Here is a 22,553-nt window from a genome sequence, read left to right on the forward strand (position 1 = left end):
GGATCTTGTGGATGACAAGCGGTCGATTGTGATCTCAGTTCATTTCAATACCAGTTCTATGTTATTACTGAATGAGAATCTTTCGTTTGGTTAAATTGAAGCCGTTGTTTCGGTTTGAAAATTCGAACTTTTTGCGTTTTCGATGCTCTGTGAGAGGTGAAGTGGAATCAGCAACCATGGAGACCTCGTTTCTGACGCAGACGCACAGATACGCAGCGGGTGGCCTGTTCGCGCTCGCGCTTCACGAGTCTCAGATCCACCAAACTCGGTCGTCAAGTCATTTCCTCACTCTCGACGAAGAGACCATCGGCGAAGGTGCGAGCGTCGGCGGGAGCACTTCGGTTTCGGACGATCCAAGTCTTTGGATCCACGAGAATTCTGGTTTGCTTTATCCCGTTTTCAGGTACTTTTTGGTTTCGATTCGAACTACTTGATTGAAGTTTTGATTTCTTGAACAGCTCTTTTGCGTGATTTAATTAGTGTCAATCACATTCGAATTCATAGTTTTATTGGTTGAATATTTCAGGTTTTTAGGAGTGGATGTCCAATCCTGGAAGGGGCTAAAGGAAACTGCAGGATCTTCTACACAAAGTAGGCATCACGTAGGAGCGGTGTGTTTGATCGCCTTGAAATTCTTCTTTTGGGGTTTTCTTTATATATCTGATATCAATTACTTGCTTTTAATCTTTAAGAACTTTAAGCCATCACATTATTGCTTTGGTTGCACCAATTTTATCTCTTGGGAGCGATATTAATTTGTTTGTTTTATTTCAGTTCATGGCCTTACTATCAGAGAAAACTGATGGCCCTTCTTCTGAAAAAACAGACAAGGAATTTGCTTTGACAAAAACAGTTGATGTCATGGCTCTTAGTGAGGAAAGCTCTCCTGTGGATCCCAATGAGAATTCTGAATATGAAAGTAAATGTCGCCATAAAGTATCCGATAAAGAGACAAAATTAGTGTCTACAGTAACTGCAATGCCTATTGCGAGCACAAAGAGTCCAAGTTCTGAGACATCCACTGAAGAAAAAGCTGCAAATGAATCTGGACCCCTTGAGGAACCTGTGGAAGAGGGAAGGCTGCTCAGTTATGAGAGGAAAGTAACAGTTCTTTATGCGCTTCTTTCAGCCTGTGTGGCAGACAATGCTGAAGAGGAAAATAAATGTTCCAAAAAAAGGAAGGGTTATGATGCTCGACACCGCGTGGCATTGAGGTTGCTAGCATCATGGCTTGGGGTCGAGTGGCTAAAAATGGTCTGTCTATTTGAAGTAGTTCTTTTTTAGCAAGCTTCCTTTTATATGATAGTTGTGCCTTATATCTTCTATTTGATATTTTGATGAATGCCTGCCCTTTATGCTTCAGAATAAATAAAAGTGTACCCCTAAACACTAACTTCAGCAGTGGTCATTCATTTAAGTGTACATTAATAAGTACATTGAGCCATCTATGAGGAAAATTATATTTTGCAGGAAGCTATGGAGATGATGGTTGCTTGTTCTTTTATGTCTTCAATAAAAGAAGGTGTTAATCAAGAGAAAAAAGAAACGTCAGAAATCTCATGGGATGAAATGAAGCGTGGAGGTCTAATTGGTGCAGCTGCTTTAACAGGAGGAACCTTGATGGCTATCACTGGTGGTATGAGATCTGTCAATTTCAAAATATCAGATATCTCTCCTGCGATACAATTTATGATAGAACCAGTAGTCTTTAATTTGTTGACTTTAATTCTTTTCACAGGTCTAGCTGCTCCTGCAATTGCGCAGGGATTGAGTGCTCTAGCTCCTGCATTGGGTGGTATTGTCCCTGCAATTGGAGCAAGTGGCTTCGCTGCTGCAGCCACTGCCACGGGGTCTGTTACTGGTTCTCTTGCCGTTGCTGCATCATTTGGAGGTGCAAAAGTGGTTTTTTTTTTTTTTTTTCTAATATTCTGTGTTTAGACTTAGGACATGAGATCCTGATGAAATAACTTTAAGCAAAACCTTTTCTTGGCTAAGAACTAAGAAGAATGAACATGAATACTGAAAAGACATGAGGTAGGCAAAACTGTGAATTTAGAGATAGGCTACTTTTGGCACAACTACACAGATAGATGCATAGTCTTGTTATGGGTGCAAACCATATAATCACATCATCAATTCTTAACTTATTAAAAAACAAGAAGGTGGACGTTGGAGTTGATTGTTGTGACACAAGGTTGTAGGCTCAACATTCCTCTCTTGTTCATCCAACAATATTATTGGTCTTCAATCTCACAAAAGATTAATGTGTTTCAATTTTATTACTTAAATTCCTTCATACATTTAATCTATTTTACTCAATTTGATTTCCTCTTTTTCTTTATTTAAACCTTATCACTTTATTAAGGTAATAGAAAACCCTCTGCTCTAACAAAAACAAAAATCACAATTGTTCTCCTTCTCCACAAGTCTCAAGTTGAGCTGAGAATTATATTTTAAATGCGTGTTTTGGAAGATTTTGGATTTGCTTCTGTCCAACATGTTCTGAAGTGTGGTAGCGTCTGCATCAATGCATGTTAGTCATAGGGACACTTTACACTGGACCCTTAAGATTTATCTATTCTATTTGTTTGGTTGTATTTGCTTTGGCCTTTGTGTATCTCAGCGTAGCAGGTGTTTCTTGTATATATGTAATATTACATAACTACTTTTACACATATTCTGAGTTTAGAAGTTGGAAAACCCTGTCCATTGTTAAAGCTTTCAGTCTTTTGAAGTTTGCTCATTTATGGATAAAATTACTTCAATATGCATGATGTGTGTGACGAGAGAGAGAGAGAGAGAGAGAGAGAGAGAGAGAGAGAGAGAGAGAGAGAGATGAGCTTGTATGATGTTTTGAAGTTTCTATATAGCTTGGTCTTGTTCATACATAATTGCAGTGTCAATTAAGGGCAGGGGGTGCTACAATCCAAGGTTTAAAGTATGTGGTTATTTTGAAACCAAATTCAAAAAGACCACTGTTTCATAGGTTCTATCTTAAAAACCTAAAGAGAAAAAAAGGTATGAAGTGGATACTCAGCTACTCATTCTTCGGGAATCTCAGCTGCTGGAGCTGGACTTACGGGGAGCAAAATGGCTAGAAGAACCGGCAACATTGAAGAATTTGAGTTCAAAACAGTTGAAGGAAATCATGATCAAGGAGTGAGTTCATTTTGACATTTTAATAATCCATACTTTATAATTTTTGGGGGGCAGGAGGTGCGAACTGTTACTGATGGAATTCTATTGGCATGATGATATAATGAGAAATAGAGAATTTTTGTTGAGCATGACTTCTTTCTGTATGAATGAAAATGCTGACCAATTTCAGAAAACTCTTTTTCAGCGCCTAGCAGTGGGAATAATGGTTTCTGGACTTGTTTTTGAGAATGAAGATTATATAAGGCCTTGGGAAGGTCACAATGATAACTCAGAGAGGTAAGAAAGACAATAATGCATCATTTCTATTGATTTTCGGATTCTTCACTTGAAAGTATCATTTCTTTTTGAAGCCTTAGATAGGATCTGAATTATTATGACTGGCTAAGTAATTGATATTAATGTAGTGAATGTATAGGTATGCACTGTTGTGGGAGTCTAAGAATTTGATTACATTGAGCACTGCAATTCAAGACTGGCTTACTTCAAGTACTTCCATAACCTTATAAGTACTGTCTGTCACCTTATGTGGACTATTGGCATATTTATGAGTCTATGAACAACATTATTGTAACCTGTTGCAGGAATTGCCTTGGAGTTGATGAAAGAAGGTGCCATGCTGACTGTATTAAACGCACTTGTAGCAGCATTTGCTGTGCCGGCAACATTAGTTACAGCAGCTGATATTATAGATAGCAAATGGGCGATTGCAGTGGACAGGTAATTTTTCATTGGTTGGAAGGGACTTTATGTGGATGGATAATGGAAATATACTGGTTTCCAGTTTCAGTTTCTCATATTATTCATGTATTCAGAAGTGCAATTGTCAAACATGGCAAGCGTGGTGGCTAACTGTTAATGTTTGTTCCACAGAGAGAGAGAGAGAGAGAGAGAGAGAGAGAGAGAGAGAGATCATGTTCAGTCTGCAATAGATTTGATTTGTAGGCCATCTGCTCAGTTAATTACTCTATCAGTCTTTGCTGGTGTGGTTATTTCAAATAGTTACCATATAAAGACTCCGTTGAGGAGAGTAAGACGGCCATCTAAGATTTTACTTTTATTATAATCACGTCAGAAATTGCTTTTGGACTCTTATGAACTTTTTGTTAAGCTGCCAACACTCAATATACATATAACAAACTGCATCCTGATATTTTGAATGAAGTTAATTCATTTAAGGTCCCAAATTCTTCCTGGTCCCTCTCATTTTTTTGCTAGGCCTAAGTCTTCCTTGTGATCATGTTTGATTCGTGACAGTCTTCTTCTCATAATAGCTCAGGTGGCACTTACTTCATGTACTTGAAATTGGTATTTGAGTGTTCATTATGCATGCAGTGGGAGACTGGGAATTTGAAATTTTAGTATCCCCTTTTTCTTGGTCAGATCAGATAAAGCTGGGAAGCTGCTTGCTGAAGTGCTGTTAAATGGACTACAAGGAAACAGGTAGAAGAACCTCATATCATAAAAAGATATGTTCCAGTTCCCCCTAAAACCATCAGATGTATCATTCACTTAAATCCTTCATGTATGGTCAGGCCTGTGACGCTCATAGGATTCTCACTGGGGGCCAGAGTCATTTTCAAATGTCTCCAATGTTTGGCTGAAACAGAAGGGGATAATGGTAATTATCACCATCTGTTTCATCCTATTGTGGACAAGTAGAGTGGCTATCTTATAAAAATAAAAAATTTGGTTTCTGCATTTGTGCAGCTGGTCTGGTAGAAAGGGTTGTTCTTCTTGGAGCACCAGTTTCAATTGAAGATGAAAATTGGAATGATGCTAGAAAGGTAGTTGAATTTATGTTTATTCAATTTTTAAGTGGCTTCCAATGTTAGTTTTGTCTGTGCTGCTAGTAGGTGTGCTCTACTTACCCCCAATTTTTCATTGGTTTCCTATGCAAGTTTTGTCTGTGCTGCTAGTAGGTTTGCTCTACTTACCCCCAATTTTTCATTGGTTTCCTATGCAAGTTGTCTGTGCTGCTACTATTTTTACAAGTAACACCAAACCTATTTCTGGTTCACAGATGGTGTCCGGGAGATTTGTGAATGCTTATTCTATAAATGATTGGACACTGGGAATTGCCTTTCGTGCCAAGTATGGATCATTTATGCGTTTTTTAGTTTTAGCATTATCCGAGAATGGAAGAATAACAATTATATGCTCACTACTGATTCTTCAATACGCAATCGAAGATGTTTATCAGCTTATGGTTTCAATAAAACTGAATTAAGCCCACCACATGAGGGGAGGGGCTTGGTAATTACTAATCATTCAGTTAATTGTCTGAAGAGGATTTCCCACCATCCATATACATAATTGTAGTTATTAATTCATTTGAATGTTCTGGATTAGTGCTACATTTAATCAGATTAAGCTTAAGCTATAAATTTGATAGGACTAAAAGTGGTTTCCCACGTACAGTTTACTTTCTCAAGGTTTAGGTGGAATTCAACCTGTTGATGTTCCTGGGATTGAGAATGTAAGTTCTCTAATTCCCAATCCCTTTTTATATTTGCAGTTGTGGTTAGTACTTGTATTACATTGTTTTTTAAACCAATTATTTTCTCATAATTGGCTTTGCAGGTTGACGTGACGGAAATTATAGAAGGCCACTCTTCTTACCTTTGGAAGGCAAAACAAATCTTGGACCAGATTGAACTCGACTCTTACTACCCTGTTTTCAGAACAACAAATACCAAATCCAAGGAAGAAAATACCAAACCCCAGGAGCAACAAATACCAACAGATTCGGCCAAGAAAGAGAACTAGACTCGTACTATCCTGTTCTCTAATTCCTTATATATTTCTAATCCAATTTTCTTTTCGTATCTCTAGCATTTAGCTGCTTAATATCTGTGAATTTGCAATTAATTGAGAAGGTCTATTGGTTTGTGATGATGAGAAACGACACTCACCTGCAGTTGCAGCCACATCTAATATGGCAGGTCATATTTTTGAGGTAAGTGATTAAGGCTTCTCTAAGAAACGTAACAAGTGCAAAGACAAGATTATAACGGCAGTTAGATGCTAAATTAATTGGTTTAAGAAACAGGACTCTTGGACACCGAACCCTCAGACATCATAACATCATTACCTTTTATTTGTAATTATATTTTTGCATCAATTTGTTGGTTTGTCTCTTGACTCTTGCCTTAGTGGGAAGGCAACAGAGTCACATGCTCTTTGCTCGATCCCCTTTGTGGCCGAGCATTTGGTTCCTAATTTAAATGATCGTTTTTACCACCAAAGCTGCTGGACACTTCAGAAAAAAGGTTCAATTATGGCAAGGCCTAAATTGTTTTCTTGAACCTCTGTTCCATTTTTGTATTTTAACTTTATAAACCATTATAGTCAGTAAATTATTATTCTTATTTACGCATGAAGCATCAGACCGTACTGTATACAAAGTATTTGAACACGATTGGTGAGACTTTAAAGCTTTTTTACTCTGTTTTTGTTCCCAAAACCAAAGCCAAAGCCACAGCAAAACCAGAGATTGCAGATTACTATAATCAAGGTGCTTAATGAGACCAAATTAAATATGTATCTTTCTTTTATGTTGTTTATTTAAGTTAGTTAAAATGGATGAGTTGGAGCATGACGGCAAGTTGGCATCACATGTATTTGTGGGCAAAAGGCATTCCTGTATCCATCTGAAATCTATACCATATATGTGGTATAAGTATTTATCAATATGACCCCACCATACGCTTGATTACTATTGGTACATACCTTCTCCCATTTCGAGACCTTTTTTTTTTTTTGGTCAGTCCCATTTCGAGACTTAAAGGCCAAGCAAAAGGCAATAAGCACAGTAATCACATAGTAGGGCAGGTACTACATGTTTGGTATTAGAGGTTTTGATATGTAGTAATTAATTAAGTAGACAGGCTAAAACAGAGCGAATTTTGGCTTATTTTATCTAATATCGTATGCAATAGAATTAGGAGGGAACCATCAATCATAACTGTCTTAGCAATTCACACCCATCATGACATGAATGGAAGTATAAGTGCCTGTGGCAACAGTTATTGTTGATCCCACTATAGGGACTTGAAATTGTACAGCAATTATGGTGAGCATTTGATCATCGATGGGCTAGTATCATGATTCATCTATATTTGTTGCATATTCGAATCCTCCCAAAATAAGAGCATTAATTGATCCATATTTAGTCCAAAAAAAAAAATGATTGGATATACTTAGTTATATGTAGTCTTCTATAATGTGTCACACAATTTAACCCACATGCAACTCGATCTCTGTGATAATGCAAATTAGCCAAAGCGATGGTCTTAAAGATTGATTAAACAGCTTCTCCAAAAAATAAAAAAATATTGATTAAATAGCTTAATTAATTGTGGTCCCAATAAGGCTAGGATAAAAATACTAGTATAGAGTTAATTTATTGATGAGAATGTGAGACGATGGAGCTGACTAGCTGAGAGGGAAGCATGCAGGGGCGCGCATGCCAAAGTGGGCGAGGGTGGTTGCTTAATTGCGATGGAGGCTGTGCAGAATGAATGCGCAGACCTACTGCTAAGCATCCAGTCTTCCAGCCTGGTGTGTTATAAGTCACTGCAAATTACAAGTGGGGACAAAAGTGAGAAGTAAGGCATCTCGATCCTTCTTTCTTTGCTCTTCAAATTAGTTGAAAACTTGATGATCAAGTGGGGACAAGGTCTAGTTGTCAATACCACGACTCATATCAAATATTCATGGAAGCAGAGTTATATATATGTATATATATATATATATATAATGAAACCATATGCTTACGGCCCAAGTACATATATATATGATATTTCCATCTTAATCTCTGACGTACATCGTCCTATACATGATGGTTACACTAAGAAATTCAATATGGGTTGTCTTGTTTATTTCCATGGCCATTGTTGGTTTGGAAGGTGATGGTAAGTTGGAAAATGATACTTCTAATTATAGTCAAGGCAATGCTAGTTCTTTAGCTCTTGTTGAACTAGTTCCTTCAGGAAATGGAGAAGTAAGAAACAAGAGTTCTTACAATAGTACTACTGAAGTTGTTATCGACAACAAAAACAAAAATTCTTGGATGCATAGAGGAAGAGGAGGTGGTGCTGGCAGTGGTGGAGGAGGAGGAGGTGGTGGAGGTGGCGGTGGAGGCGGTTACGCATGGGGATGGGGTGGTGGTGGAGGTGGAGGAGGAGGAGGAGGAGGAGGAGGAGGAGGTGGAGGAGGGTGGGGATGGGGAGGAGGAGGGGGAGGGAGTGGTTGGTGGAAATGGGGTTGTGGAGGAAAAGGAAGAGGAGGAGGAGGAGGGGGAAGAAGGAGAGGCAGCAATATTAGACATAATGATCATCATGGTGTGAAGGGGAAGGGGAGGTTCAGCGAGGATGACTACAAGCTTGGAGAGTTCGCACAATGCACGCGTAAAGGGCGTTGTGAAGGCATGAGATTGGACTGCCCTCTTCACTGTGGAGGACCTTGCTTCTATGACTGCCAATACATGTGCAAGGCTCACTGCAATCGACCACATCGACATCCATGATTCATTCCTCGATCAAGTCCTGTCATAACAGTCACATTGATTACTGATCGAAGCATATATTAAGAGAGACTGATTTAGTCATTCCTGGTTATTGGATTGGAATTAATGTTCTGTATTTGGCTTCATGTAGTGCTCAAAAGTCAGAATCTTGGTTTTCTTTTCTTTTTTTGTCTATGTGCTCCTCTATTTTTCTTTTCCGAAACAAGGGTTTTAGCACTTGAGGGGTCACCACATTATTATGTAATTGAATCCATAAAAGAAGACTGACCCTGCTACAACAATAATCTTGAGTCTAGCTCATTTGTTAAAATTTAGTCCATTAAGTCAATCTTTGAAGTTGTGATAGTTGATGCACCAGTTCTGTTAATTAATATAGCATTGCAGAATGGGGTCTGCTTCTCAACCTTGACGATTGATGAAAATAGCATTGTTTACCATGTTCTTATTTTTGTCTCTTTTCCTGTTTTGAGTCGAGTCTCATGTTATGTGGTGTGGGTTTTTAACAATATTATATCTGGACATGGTGCCTGATTTAGCTCTTCCTTGTCATCTCCAGATCTTCATGATATGTGACCCTTTAATTGATCTTTTTCCAAACTGAAACTTCTGTTTTTTGTCTTGGATTATTAGTTCATGGTTGCATAGACTTTACCATGTCCTGTTAATCCTAGTAATGATCAAACTCTTAGTTAGACACGGTTGCCCTAATTGGAAAGCATTTCTAGTGTATGGTTGGTTATTAATGCATACTTTGCACCTGTGCTGTGCAAAATAAACACTTCTTAGCTTCAACTTGGTTTTCTAAACAGGGCAATGGGATGGCAAAAAAATAAGATAAGATAAAATAAAAAAGGTGTGCAACTATAACCAGCAGAGGGCCAGATCCAGAACATTCAAAGAATTAATAACAAAAATAATGTATATGGATGGTGGGAATTCCTCTTCTGACAATTCACTGACTGATTAGTGATTATCAAGCGCCACTCATGTCATGGGCTTAACTCAGTTATATTGAAACCATAGGCTGATAAGCATCTTCAATTGCCTCTTGCAAAATGAATAGTGAGCATATAGAATTGTTATTCTTCCATTCTCGGGTAATGCTAAAACTAAACAACACACAAATAATCCATACCTTGCCCGAATTGCAATACTCAATGTCCAATCGTTTATAGAATAACATTCTCAAATCTCCCAGCCACCATCTATGAACCAGAAATAAGTTTAGTGTTACTTGTAAGAATAGTAGCAGCACAGGCAACTTACATAGGAAACCAATTATTATTATTATTATTTTTTAAATCCAACTACCTTTCTAACATCATTCCAATTTTCATCTTCAATTGGAAGTTGGAACATATGCTCCAAGCCGAACAACCCTTTCTACCAGACCAGCTGCAGAAATGCAGAAACCAAATTTTTTTTTTTTTTAATATATAACATAAACCACTCTACTCTTCTACGACAGGATAAAACAGATGGTGATGATTACCATTATCCCCTTCTGTTTCAGCCAAACATTGGAGACATTGGAAAACGTATAGGTTTTGTTCTGTTAATACAAGTAATGATCAGACTCTTCGTTAGAAACAATTGCCCTAATTGGAAAGCATTTCTTGTGTATGGTTGGTTATTAATGCTTACTTTACACCTGTACATTGGAAATTCAACACTTAACTTCTCCAGTTTCAACTTGATTGTCTAAACAGGGCCATAAAGAAGGCAAAAAAAAACACCATACATTTCTAGTGTATGGTGTGTTATAAGTCACTGCAAATTACAAGTGGGGACAAAAGTGAGATTTAAGGCATCTCGATCCCTCTTGCTTTGCTCTTCAAATTAGTTGAAAACTTGATCAAGTAGGGACAAGGTCTAGTTGTCACTTGTCAATACCACAACTTATATCAAATATTCATGGAAGCAGAGTTATCAGTTATATATATAGAGGTGGTGGTGGCCGCGGCGGTGGCAGTGGTGGTGGTGGTAACGGGGGTGGAGGCGGAAGCGGTGGTGGTGGTGGTGGAGGAGGTGGGGGAGGTGGAGGAGGGGGAGGGAATGGTTGGTGGAATTGGGGTTGTGGAGGAAAAGTTCAGTACTCTAATTTTTCATCCAATATAGTAACTAGCTGCTAATGCCTCCGCCATGGGCATGCTGTGGTAGTCTAGGAACTGGTGTCGGCCACAGTGGGAGCACAAATGAGAAGAAGCGACAATTAGTATTAAGTCTGGTCTTTCCTGCAGGTAACTTAAACCACTTACTTGTACGAATGTTGCACACAAACACATCTCCACCGATATTTAGATACAAGATATCCTCATAATTAGGGTCAAAAGCTATCAACTGAACCACCAAATCAATATCATCATCATCATCTGGAAACATGTTTGGGTCTAGTGAATAAACCCTCGTGTGTTTCAAACAAAATTTGCCAGCTCCATCGACGACCATCTGATCATGATCATCTTGTTCTTCTTTCAAGTTGTAAACAGATAGAGTATAGTTAAACCACGACCTGATATCGGCCATCCGCACAAAATCTCCGCACACACCTAAACTCGCAACTGTACTGATCGCACCGTCCTGTCCAGCTATAGCTGGGTCATTAAATTTAACTATATGAAATTTATAATGATCAGTAACATCATCACCATTACTACTACTAGTACTAGAACTGTTAATGTTGTTGATCATGAACGGATCCAACCCAAGAAATCGGTTGCTCTGATCTTCAGCAAACCAATACAACATTCCATTGTAAGCAAAGCTTAAGGTGTGATCGATCCACGTAAATCTTAATGGAGATAATACAACTGACTCTCTCCATTCACCAGTCTCAAAAGAGAAGATCTCCACTTTCAATTTGAAGGAATCATATTTCAAATTATCTTCAAACCGATGAGGAGGAAGAATTCTCACAACCTTGCACTTATAATCAGCATTAACCCGGATGGTATATCCTTTCCAATCGTCTTCCTTATAGCTACAATAGGGAATATCACAGATGAATCCCACTGGTACTGACGCTTTCCATATAGTAGGGGTAGGAGGAAGAGCAACCCATTGCCCGGTGTATGGATTGCAGATGTAGTAATCACGTTGATAGTACTCTGTTGCACAACACAAAACCAAGTCATTATATGTCCCTACCACTTGTGGCTGTTCTTTCAAACCGTGGACAGTCATGAGTCTTTCGAACACCGGACACAAAAATCTAGTAAGGATTTCCTCCCCTTTGGGATTTATCAGAGTGTGTTTTATTGGGGTTTGTTTATCGATTTGGAGACGCAGAAAGAGGCCAATCAAATAAGGATTGGAGATGAGAGTGCACCAACGCTTGGACACACACTTGCATTGAAAAACCAATTTATTGCAAGGAAGTCGACAAAGGATTTCAACCAATACATCGTCAGGGAGAGCATCAATATTAATATTCAACATCGTCAATTTTGATGATCGCCTTCTTGCTGATGGCGATGATCTTTTTGATCTTTTAAAATGGTGAATATGATCAAAATACGGCGCTTCAAGGGGCGACTGGGATCTACTCCTTTCTTTGGCAACAGTATCACCTCTCATGACGGCAGAAACTTGACAAAACTAAGAATCCCCACATCAATATCAAGAAATAGGAAAGAAATCAACTAAGAATCCCAATAACTAAAAAAAGTAGATCATGAAACTATCATACTGAAATAGCATTGACCAAAATTCCCACGTAGAAAGTTCCAATTTTTCAACAAATTTAGCAGAAATTCCTAATTGTTTAACAATCTTAGCAGAAGGTCTCCATTTTTAACAAACTTAGCAGAAAGTCCCAATTTTTAACAAACTTAGCAGAAAGTCCCAATTTTTAACAAACTTAGCAGAAAGTCTCCATTTTTTAACAAATTTAGCAGGAATTCAATCCGATCCCAACTCATAAATAGAAAAAACAATCTGGAAAATAGAGAGAGTACCTGGGATAGAGACGAATGTAATTCACCATCAGGTGTCGGAATATCTAGGACTAAATTTTAATACAAATATGAGAGAGGGGAAGAAGAGGACGGAAGATTTGGAGGAGATATGAGAGTACGAGACGGGAGAGGAGGAGAACAGAAGAACAGGGGATCTGATATGTGTAACATGTTTTAACTATAGTTAACCATGAGAGAGAATGGTTAACTATTGTAAAAGGGCTGAAATCAACTTTGAGAGAAAAACTGAGGGTCTGTTTGGTATAAACTATATATATATTTTAAATATTTTAGTTAAGAAAATATGTTTGGTAGACTAATTTTTAAAAGAATTTTAAGAAAAATTAAAAAACAAACCTCTTTTTTTAAAGGATAAGACATCGTTTTTTTTTTTTTTTACAATTCCTTGTTTCTTTGGTACTATCATTTTAAAAAATTTTAAATTATTTTTAGGCATAAATTCAATTTAGACACATAACTATATAAGCTATTTCAACGGGGTTCATGAACTTTAAAATATTTCAAATATACACCCGATCTATTATCTAAATTGAAAAATGAATTTCTGTCCATTGATTCGTTGAGAGATCAGTTAAATGACAACTTAGTTTTTGCTGATCGGGATTACTTAGCGACGAGACGCTATCTCAGCAAACATTTCCCGCCAAATGAGCGACACGGGCCCACAATTTAATAATAATAGAGAGAGAGAGAGAGTTTGTGGGCTCGTGTCAGGGGTTAGGTGGACCCGTGTCGTTCATTTCCCGCCAAATGAGCGACACAGGTCCATCTAACCCCTGACACGAGTTCACAAACTCATCATCTCTTTCTCGCTCATTGAACACAAGTGAGAGATTTATATTTTAATTTGGAGAAAAACGTGATGTTTTTTGGAGACTAAATGGTCAGGAGACCGTTCGACGAGCGGGAAAGAGGTGATGGGTGTGTGGGGCCGTGTCAAGTGGACATGTGTTGCTCATTTGGCGGGAAATGTATGCTGAGTTGGTGCCACGTCGCCAATTAATCCCCGTTAGCAAAAGTCAAGCTGACATTTAACTGATCTCTCAATAAATTGACGAACGAAATTTCATTTTTCAATTTACATAATAAATCAGGTGTATATTTGAAATATTTGAAAGTTCGTGGACCCCGTTGAAATAACATATATAGTTATGTGTCTAAATTGAATTTATGCCTTATTTTTAAATTTCATACCAAATAAGGTTTTCAAATTTTAAAAATTGATATTGAAAATTCACATTTAAGTAGGATTCCAAACATGCCCGAATCGATTACCAATTGTTGGTGGTGGTGGTGGTGGTTGATGACGTAAAAATTTGGAGACTTCCATATATGAGCGAGAAATTGAGAAGAAAGTAACGTGGAGGAAAAAAAAAAAAAAACTGGTGCTTTGGTAATTAGTGGTGGCTAATATAGCATTATAGCCTATAGGTATGTGGGATGTGTTTTATTTTAACATTTTGATTTTTTTTTCACCTTATTTTACCAATTTGTTTCTCTAAAATGAACTAGCCTTAAGTATAGATAGTTTTAGGTTATTTGAAAATTTAACTTTGCTTCCCCTTCTTTCTTTATATAGAATAAATTTATATAGATATAAATTGAGTTTATTTTTACTCACCACAAAAAAAAAATTGTGGTAAGCATCACCATTATATAATAGATAAATAACATATATAAAAAAAAATAGAAAATTAGGATTAAAGAATTTTTTGGTATAGCATAAAGACCATATAATATTTCAATTGAACTACTAAATTTAAATGTAGTTTTTTAGATTAGGTCACAAATATGTTGACCTTTTTGATTTGAGCCTTTTCTATTTGATATTTTTGTCCTTTGACCCACATATGATAGGTCTTAGTTAAAATTTATAAGATTTTGACAAAATTGCCCTTCAGGCTTTTATATTATCTTGAAAATTTGCTAATGTAGTCTCAACTTCACATTTAGTTGTGACTGTACGATACTCACAACTTCAAATTTAGTTGTGACTGAACGACAGTCACATCTAAGTTGTGAAACAGTCACAGTTAAGTTGTGACTTAATTAAATTTTTTTTTTAGAGAAATTATACTATAATATAGTATAAATATATGTCAAAACAATATTTTTACTCAAAATAATACATAGTATAGTAGTGTGAGTTGTCTCTTTCAATTTACCAAGATAATCACAATTAAGTTGTGACTGGATTGATTTTTTTTTTAATACAATATAATATAAATTAATGTAATATTTGTGATGTAATATTATTTTTATTTTTTTTTATTATAGTGGCATTGATGTAATATTTGTACATTCTAATACCTTTTATTTTATTATTTTGTTTAACTTTTCAACTAGTATCTAATCTAAAAAGTTATTTAATTTTTATAACTAAATTAAAAAATTATTAAAATTTAATAATTAAAATCAATAAACAAAAAAAAAAATTAAATAACATGTATCACTCATCACCACCGTATAATCACAATGCTCAAGCAAGTGAGCAAAAATGAATCGCATATAATCAAGGGTTTAAATTTTGAAAATTTCGCCGAAATTTCGCCGAAATTTTCGATTTGAGGAGTGGGCGAAATCGAAACCTAGTTTTGTTAAATTTTTGGTATAATTTCGGTGAAATTTTTGAAATTTTGCCGAAATTCTCGAAATTTCGCCGGAGTTTTCGCCGGCGACTGCAGGGGGGCGCGGCAGGGGAAATCACAGCCCAGGTGACGAACCCCAGCAGCTCCTCAATCATAGCCATGGCGTCCTCCTCGGAGCAAGAGTTCGTAGCCCAGTACCGAGCCAAGCTCAACCGCTTCCCTCGCTCCCAAATCTTCTGGGACGCCAAGGTCGCCTCTCGCGTCGGCGACAAGCTGGGCCTCCGCCTCAGAGAGATCGGCGTCACCGCCGTCGAGATCGACCTCGCCCAAGAGCTCTCCAGACCGGTCCACCACCGCCTCAGGGTCTTGCCGCTCTTTGACTCCGTCAAACGAGCTGGTGTTGTTGTCGATGGGGCTGAGAAGCTAGGGCTTCGTACAGCCTTGATTGATTAGTTTGATTGGAATGGACGGTGAGGATGGGCAAGTGTAATTGGTTTCGGTGTGAGCCAAGTGACACATGTTTTGTGAGGCCTATAGTTTATTTTAGAGAAAATTTTTCAAAAATGCATTAAAGTTAGTTAAGGATATGAACTATTAGTGAAGGAAAGAAAAGAAAAAGAAAAGAAAAGAAAGAAAAAGGAAAAGAAAAGAAAAGAAAAAAAGAAAAGAGAAAGGAAAAAAAAAGTTTAGAATTGGTTGAGGACTTGAGGTTTGAGATCTTTGTGTAATTAGAAAGAAAAAAAAAATTTGGGATTTCATTTAATTGTTTTTAAATTTTAAATCCTATTACATTTTTATATAAAAATAATTAAAAATATCTTAAAGAGCCTAAACTTTAATATCTTATACCATATCCTAAAGAATATAGAATACACATTATAAAATATATAAAATTTAGTGTATATATTATAGAGTATATAAGATTTAGTATATAGAGTATATATGATTTAGTGTATAAATTAGAGTGCTGCTATTTGCACACCCTTTTTTTCTCTTTGCACACCCTTTTCCTAAAAAAAAAAAAAAAAACCTCAAGGGAAAAGACCCTTATACCCCATCTATTTTTCTTTTTGCACACCCTTCCTAAACAGAAAAAAAAAAAACACACCCCCCATCCCCCATCTCCCCCCCCCCCCCGTACACACTCCCTCACCCACACACCCCATCCCCACCTCTCCTCTCTCCGGCACCACCTCTCCTCTCTCCGGCACCACCCCTCCCCTCCACCAAGCCTCAGCCCCGTCGCACCCTCCCTCCAGCCCACCTCCTTCCCCTCCACCCAGCCCCGGCCCCACTCTCTCTCCTTCCCTCTCTCTTTCTCTGTTAACACACCCGCGCAACACCTTCTGCACCACCCTGCTCGCAGCAGTACCACCATCGGACCTTCCTCGCGCGCAGGCCGTTCGGTAGTCATCCGCCGAAACCGGCGGGTTCGTTCGGTAGCCATCCGTCGAAGCTGTCAGTTTCGTTCGGCAGTCATTTGCCGAAACCATTAGTCCTGGGTCCAGTTCGAGAAGCAGCAGTGGGTCTGGTACCACAAGAACCAGAGCACAACTTAGTATCAGAAGGAGAGCTACCAGGCTTTGGGGGGAGAACTATGATGGTGAAACTGGTTCTTCTTCCAGAGAAGGGGATAATGACTCTTCTGATGGTGATTCAGGTGCAAGGAGGCGCAGTGCGCGCATCCGACGACGGACAACACCGGACAACCAGAACCAGCCATGATTGCAGGTGTTTGTGGGATCGGTGAAATTGTTATTGTGTTAGATGTGAACAGTAAGTTTGCTCCAATTCTGTATTTAGCAGCCTTGAGTAGCTTCCTGATTATTGAATTCTGATCAAGCGTTTCTGTTCTATGACTCAGGTGTAATAGAAAAGAATGAAATGGAAGCTCGTTTGCTTCTGTCCCGGAATCTGTTCCTTTGAGTGTGGAGCAGTGTTGCTTGGTAGTGCTGAGAAATGTTATGCAGAGTGAAGAATTGTAATTTCCTCAAAACTTCAAATTGATCTATATATTTATTTGGCAACCCCTTTACATTTTTGCTTATTTCTGCTGCAATTTGATTGAATTTCCTCGTCTTTGTACTGGTAAAAACTCAAATAAATTCGCAAGCTTGCTTTGTTACGAGTTCGATTAGAAGGACTGCTGTTGAGTCCCCTTACTTTAACAGAGTTCGATTAGAAGGAGAAAGGAGAAAGGGGCTGCCGGGCTTGGAAGGAAAAAAAAACAGAGGGCTGCGTGGGTGGGTGGGTGTGGTCGGGTGAGGGAGATGAAGGGGGGTGTGTGTGTTTTTTTTTGTCTGTTGATGGGGTGTGCAAAAGAGAAAAAATGGAGTTGGGGTGTGTTGGGTGAGGGTGAGTGTGGTCTTTTCCTTTAATTTTTTATTATTTTTTTACAAAAGGGTGTGCAAAAAGAAAAAAAAGGGTGTGCAAATAGTAGCACTCATAAATTATAGAGTATAAAGAATATAATAATTTTATTTATTTATTATATTAATTTTATTTAATAGTATTTGTCTTCAGCGCGCATTATATTCATTACATATCACATGAAATCTACCATATAATTTGGTTTTTTCAATGTTTTTTATCAATGTAGTAGATAATATGTTAAATAAACATATGGTAAAGTTTCATTAAAATTTTTCGTATTTTGATAACAATTTCCGTCGTTTCCGTCGAATTTTTGTCGAAATTTAAAAATCTTCGAAACCCAAAATTTTATTCCTTGCATATAATATAATAGATTAACGTTTTTTTTTTTTTTTTTGGTCGAAAGGATTAACGTTTAATTGAAGCTAAAGAAAAGTAATAGCTGGATGAGATGAGGACGACGTGGCGGTCAATACAGGGAATTAAAAATAATAATTAATAAGCCTCCAAAGTAAGAAAGTCTTGAAGCAGAATTTGAAAAGAATAGAAAGCTGAACCTCAACACGAAATCTACCCCTCTTCTTCAAAGTGCAAACTAGCAGCTAAGCCTAAGCGGCTAAGCTAATTAGGTTCATTGGTTCATGGAAACAATCAGGAAGCTAAGAGATCAGGTTGCTAAACAACAGCAGGTACTCTCTCTCTCACTCGCTCTTCCATTTCAAGAAGAATAAAAGAAGAAGATTTCATGTTTAATTTGAATACTCTTCTGTTTCTGCAATTGAATCTCTGTTAATCTACATATCTATGAGATTGGTCATCAGCTTTGTCATTTTATAAGTGAGCAATCAATGAATTTAGTTCAAGGTAATATATTGTCCGAATTGAATCGAATAGTATTTCTAAAATGTTTAGGGTGGTGGTGGTGGTATGGGTTCAATGTTGTTGTATTTCTGAATTCTGATCAGCAGGTGATATATATTTGTTAATTCATTTTAAGACTGTATAGCAAACTTGGGTCTTTTTTTATATTTGTGGAAAGTAAAGCACCAAATGGAGGCCAAGCTTTTGATTTATTGTTAACACGGTCAGGCTGTTTTCAAACAATTTTCTGGTGGCATATATGGGGGTTCGGATAATTTTGTCGCGGATGAAACAGAACTCCAGCGGCATCAAAAACTTGAGAAGCTGTACATTTCAACTCGTGCCGGCAAGGTTGCTAGTCTTCTCTTCCTTCGTTGTTGTAATTATGACATAGCATTACCTTCGATCTTTACCTGTATCTTGCTTTTGATCTCTTTAACAGCATTACCAAAGGGATATTGTCCGTGGTGTCGAAGGTTATATTGTAATCGGTTCAAGGCAAGTTGAAATAGGTGAGTTGCTTAAGATGTGTTGTCCTTTATTGGGAATTTGGATATAATTTCATGTTAGTTGTATCAGCTAGTATGCATAAAACTTTTTCAACAGGTACAAAGTTATCAGAAGATAGCAGGAAATATGGTGCCGAAAACACTTGCACCAGTGGTAACACATTATCCCGTGCTGCACTGAGTTTTGGAAGGGCCCGTGCCCAAATGGAAAAGGAGTGTGGAATTCTACTGAAAGCCCTTGGCACACAGGTTTAAGTAAAGTTCATACTATGATCATTGTGTGAGTGTGTGTTCTTAGATAATATGCTCAAACATAACCAATGTCATCCTATAGGATTATGTAATAACTTCATTTTCCATGGTTGTCAATTATATTATCTAGGTTGCAGAGCCTTTAAGAGCAATGGTAGTTGGAGCGCCCTTGGAGGATGCTCGACATCTTGCTCAACGATATGCTAGAATGCGACAAGAAGCTGAAGCTCAGGTATTTGCAGTATCTTCTGTTTCCTACCAGTATTGACTACATTGAGTTTATACATTACATGGTGATCGGATTTTGCTGGATAGATATTTTATTTTCCTATACCAATTCTAGTTCTATCTACTTCTGTCCATTGTAGAGATTCACGGTGACGGTTCCAGATTGCATGCTTTTAATTTTTCTTTTCAAATTTGGAATGGTATTTTATGGAAAATGCAAAATCTTAAAATGTTTCCAATGTAAAATAGTCGAGGTTTCTTTATAATTTGGAGCTTGGTTTATAATTTGGAGCTTGGTTTTTTGTTACTCCTACAACTTTCTCTATATATTCTAACTTGCACCCAGATAGGCTATCGATGTTTCCAGACGCCAAGCCAGAGTACGGGAATCTGCAGGTAGTGCTGATATTATCATGAAACTAGAAGCTGCAGAAGCCAAGCTTCAGGAGCTAAAGTATAATGTTGCAATATTGGGAAAAGAAGCAGCTGCAGCAATGTCTGCTGTGGAAGCTCAACAACAGAGGTTGACTCTTCAGCGGCTTCTTGCAATGGTAAGGCACTCCTTCAAGGTTACAAGTTTGAAAGGAATTTAACTTTGTAAGTATTGTCATTTTTGTCCCCATTCAAGGTTGAAGCAGAGCGCAACTATCATCAGAATGTTCTTCAGATACTTGATCAGCTTGAAGGCGAGGTATGAAATATCCTGGCATAGTCCCTGCAAGCGGCCCATGAGCATGACATTTTTTCTTTCTAATTCATTTGGTTGTATATTATTCTAGTGTTTTGCCACTTAGGTAGTGATGCTTGACACTATTTGTTCAACAGATGTTGTCAGAACACCAGCGAATTGAAGCATCACCCAGTCCAGTTGCAGAGAACAGTATGCCTCCGCCACCACCATATGATGAGGTCAACCATGACTTTGCTTCTGAAACCTATGATGAATTAACTGACCTGAGAGACTATTTCTTAGGGGAGGTATTGTTATGTTTATGTGGTTAATGCTAAGTATTAGTCTTTTTGACCCTTTAATTTCTACTAATTGTTTCTTTTCACCTACTGCAGGCTCTGTACACGTTTCAAGCTGTAACTGATGTGGAGTTGAGTTTGTCTTTTGGAGATTATGTTGTTGTGCGAAAGGTTCTGCTACCATTCCTTCTTGCATGCTTGCATCTTATATAGCTTCATATGTGAATGCAATAATATATGCCTGTACCAAAAAGTATGTGATAAAAATAAAAAATCAGCTGTTATACTATAGAAAAAGCTCTAGAGTTTGAATTAATTGGTAAAACTTATGAAAAAGTACTTGCATGAGAAGCTTATGGGAAGTTACAAGGAACTTTGAGTATACCTTTGAGATGCTTATGGGAAGTTCCACTGTATGTATGAAAAAGTACTTAAATGAGAAGCTTATGGGAAGTTCCAATGTATCTATGCATTTTTCTTTTGTGTGTGTCTGCACACGCACATGTTTATGCAATGCATGCATTTGTGTCATGCTTGATCAATTACACAGCTTCAAATCCCCCAAAGTACTTGTGGGAATTAATAATTTGTTATGTCTATTCCTGAGTATTGAACTCTCATGGCAGAATCTGTTTGTTTATATTCTTTATACTCATGAAAGATAGTCAGGAAAGCTTCTTGCTTGTAACGCCACACTAACATTCCAGGGATTTGAAGTTTTGAGTTTTTTATAGTTACGCAGTGTAGCTTTGCTGCTAATAACCTTGCCACACCACTATACTGGGGGGATCTCTTTCATTATTTAATGTTTCATTATTCAGCTGTGCTTGTTTTTTTTTTGTTTTTTTTTTGTTCTTTTGGAAGACAATAAGGTTTATGGCTTCTAAGAATTATGGTTCAAACAAGTTGGCACTTGCATTTTGGTTGCTTGTAATTTTGCAAATGATCCGAAGAAGAATTTTGTTATATTTAAATGTGCTAAAGACAAATTCCGTTTGCATGGAGGAGTTGATCTCCATTATCGTATTCTTCTTTATATTGTAAATGCTTGAGTGTTCTCCATTCATGTTCAGCTTTATTTCTCTCATATTGAGATTAAATATTCTTGCACTTGAGCAGGTGTCAAACAATGGTTGGGCCGAAGGTGAATGTAAGGGCAGAGCAGGTTGGTTTCCATTTAACTACATAGAAAGGCGAGAGCATGTTCATGCTAGCAAGGTGGCTACAGTGTTTTAAATCTTTTGCTTGTTTGTTTATTTGGCTTGTGTATGTGTTTGTGCGCTGAAATGACCTGCCTTTCCAGATTGTCTATTCAATTAGGAGCCAATGTCAGCTCAATCAGCCTTGTACATGAACCAAAATTGTTTGCACTGCTTTAGACCTGCCCTGGTCAATATAATGTTTCATTTACAGTGTAAGAATCATGATCTTCAGTCATTATTTGATGGTTTTCTTTAGTGTAAAAATAAAAAAAATAAAAAATAATCCACTTCCAGGAGTCGAACCCAGATGTATGAAAATTCAGTTAGCGTTGCTACAGCAGGATCCTTGTTCTTTAGATGAGTAAAAATTATATATACACTATCAAGAATTGTGCAATTTCTACCAGGAGAACATGTGGCGAGTTGACATCTAAACAGTTTCGTATGGATTCGTCCGACCATGACTGATCAGAACATGGCCTATGCACCATGTTGGTCGGGAAGATCGAGTTGGCCTACGTGTAATATTAAGCCATGTTCATATTCATGGTTTGAGCGGTCGGTGGTGATTGGTGAGGCTAAAGAGTAAAGATCAGTACATTATGCCCTGACGTGAATCCAAGCAAGGATTGTTAGTCCTTGACTTTGACCCACCATCACCCACCATCACCATTCACCATTCTCATTCACCAGGGTTTTACGAATATCTATATGACGTGCCTATCTGTGCTAACTTCTGTTTGGGACTACTCTACCCCCTCTACCAGTCAAAATATCCCTTTTTATTATGTGGATTTCTTCTAGCTCATGTACGTTTGCCATGACGTTTGCATTTGAAAGCCCTCATCTTGTGCAATAAAGGTTTTAATTACCGACAACTATTGTTGTGCTGGCTGGTGGCTTATACA

General features: G+C 37.6%; 4 protein-coding genes across 9 annotated transcripts; 3 read left to right on the forward strand and 1 right to left on the reverse strand.

Annotated features, from left to right (window-relative positions):
• Nucleotides 1–71: 71 nt before the first annotated feature.
• LOC147278151 (transmembrane and coiled-coil domain-containing protein STS1-like) lies at nucleotides 72–5,925 on the forward strand. Its single transcript, XM_086250116.1, has 15 exons — nucleotides 72–403; nucleotides 527–611; nucleotides 775–1,254; nucleotides 1,471–1,636; nucleotides 1,739–1,891; nucleotides 3,062–3,159; nucleotides 3,344–3,435; nucleotides 3,575–3,645; nucleotides 3,741–3,876; nucleotides 4,540–4,599; nucleotides 4,692–4,777; nucleotides 4,867–4,943; nucleotides 5,180–5,250; nucleotides 5,578–5,635; nucleotides 5,740–5,925. The coding sequence occupies exons 1-15, from the start codon at nucleotides 72–74 to the stop codon at nucleotides 5,923–5,925; spliced, it is 2,151 nt and encodes a 716-aa protein (XP_086106242.1).
• A 2,071-nt stretch (nucleotides 5,926–7,996) lies between these two features.
• LOC147278152 (glycine-rich protein) lies at nucleotides 7,997–8,849 on the forward strand. Its single transcript, XM_086250120.1, has one exon. The coding sequence runs from the start codon at nucleotides 7,997–7,999 to the stop codon at nucleotides 8,684–8,686; it is 690 nt and encodes a 229-aa protein (XP_086106246.1). The 3' UTR covers nucleotides 8,687–8,849.
• Nucleotides 8,850–9,534: 685 nt separating this feature from the next.
• Nucleotides 9,535–12,785, reverse strand: LOC147278153 (uncharacterized). 5 transcript variants are annotated; one of them, XR_015123419.1, is made up of 4 exons: nucleotides 12,643–12,776; nucleotides 9,998–10,081; nucleotides 9,822–9,891; nucleotides 9,535–9,733 (listed from the first exon to the last, which is right to left on the reverse strand). XR_015123419.1 is itself a non-coding variant. In XM_086251406.1 (2 exons), the coding sequence occupies exon 2, from the start codon at nucleotides 12,260–12,262 to the stop codon at nucleotides 10,808–10,810; it is 1,455 nt and encodes a 484-aa protein (XP_086107532.1). In that variant the 5' UTR covers nucleotides 12,263–12,273; nucleotides 12,643–12,785; the 3' UTR covers nucleotides 10,353–10,807. The 5 variants fall into 5 exon arrangements, 2 of the variants coding, with proteins under 2 accessions (XP_086107532.1, XP_086107531.1); XR_015123417.1 differs by having other exon boundaries at nucleotides 9,535–9,891; XR_015123418.1 differs by lacking the exon at nucleotides 9,998–10,081 and having other exon boundaries at nucleotides 9,535–9,891.
• Nucleotides 12,786–18,158: 5,373 nt separating this feature from the next.
• On the forward strand, nucleotides 18,159–21,894 carry LOC147278154 (SH3 domain-containing protein 2-like). 2 transcript variants are annotated; one of them, XM_086249831.1, is made up of 10 exons: nucleotides 18,159–18,313; nucleotides 18,714–18,836; nucleotides 18,928–18,997; nucleotides 19,092–19,243; nucleotides 19,377–19,478; nucleotides 19,825–20,025; nucleotides 20,103–20,165; nucleotides 20,300–20,452; nucleotides 20,540–20,614; nucleotides 21,563–21,894. In XM_086249831.1, the coding sequence occupies exons 1-10, from the start codon at nucleotides 18,266–18,268 to the stop codon at nucleotides 21,677–21,679; spliced, it is 1,104 nt and encodes a 367-aa protein (XP_086105957.1). In that variant the 5' UTR covers nucleotides 18,159–18,265; the 3' UTR covers nucleotides 21,680–21,894. The 2 variants fall into 2 exon arrangements, with proteins under 2 accessions (XP_086105957.1, XP_086105958.1); XM_086249832.1 differs by lacking the exon at nucleotides 20,540–20,614.
• The last annotated feature ends 659 nt before the right edge of the window (nucleotides 21,895–22,553 follow it).

This window comes from Dryas octopetala, chromosome 7 (assembly GCF_963921425.1).
Source record: "Dryas octopetala chromosome 7, drDryOcto1.1, whole genome shotgun sequence".
Lineage (NCBI taxonomy): Eukaryota > Viridiplantae > Streptophyta > Magnoliopsida > Rosales > Rosaceae > Dryas > Dryas octopetala.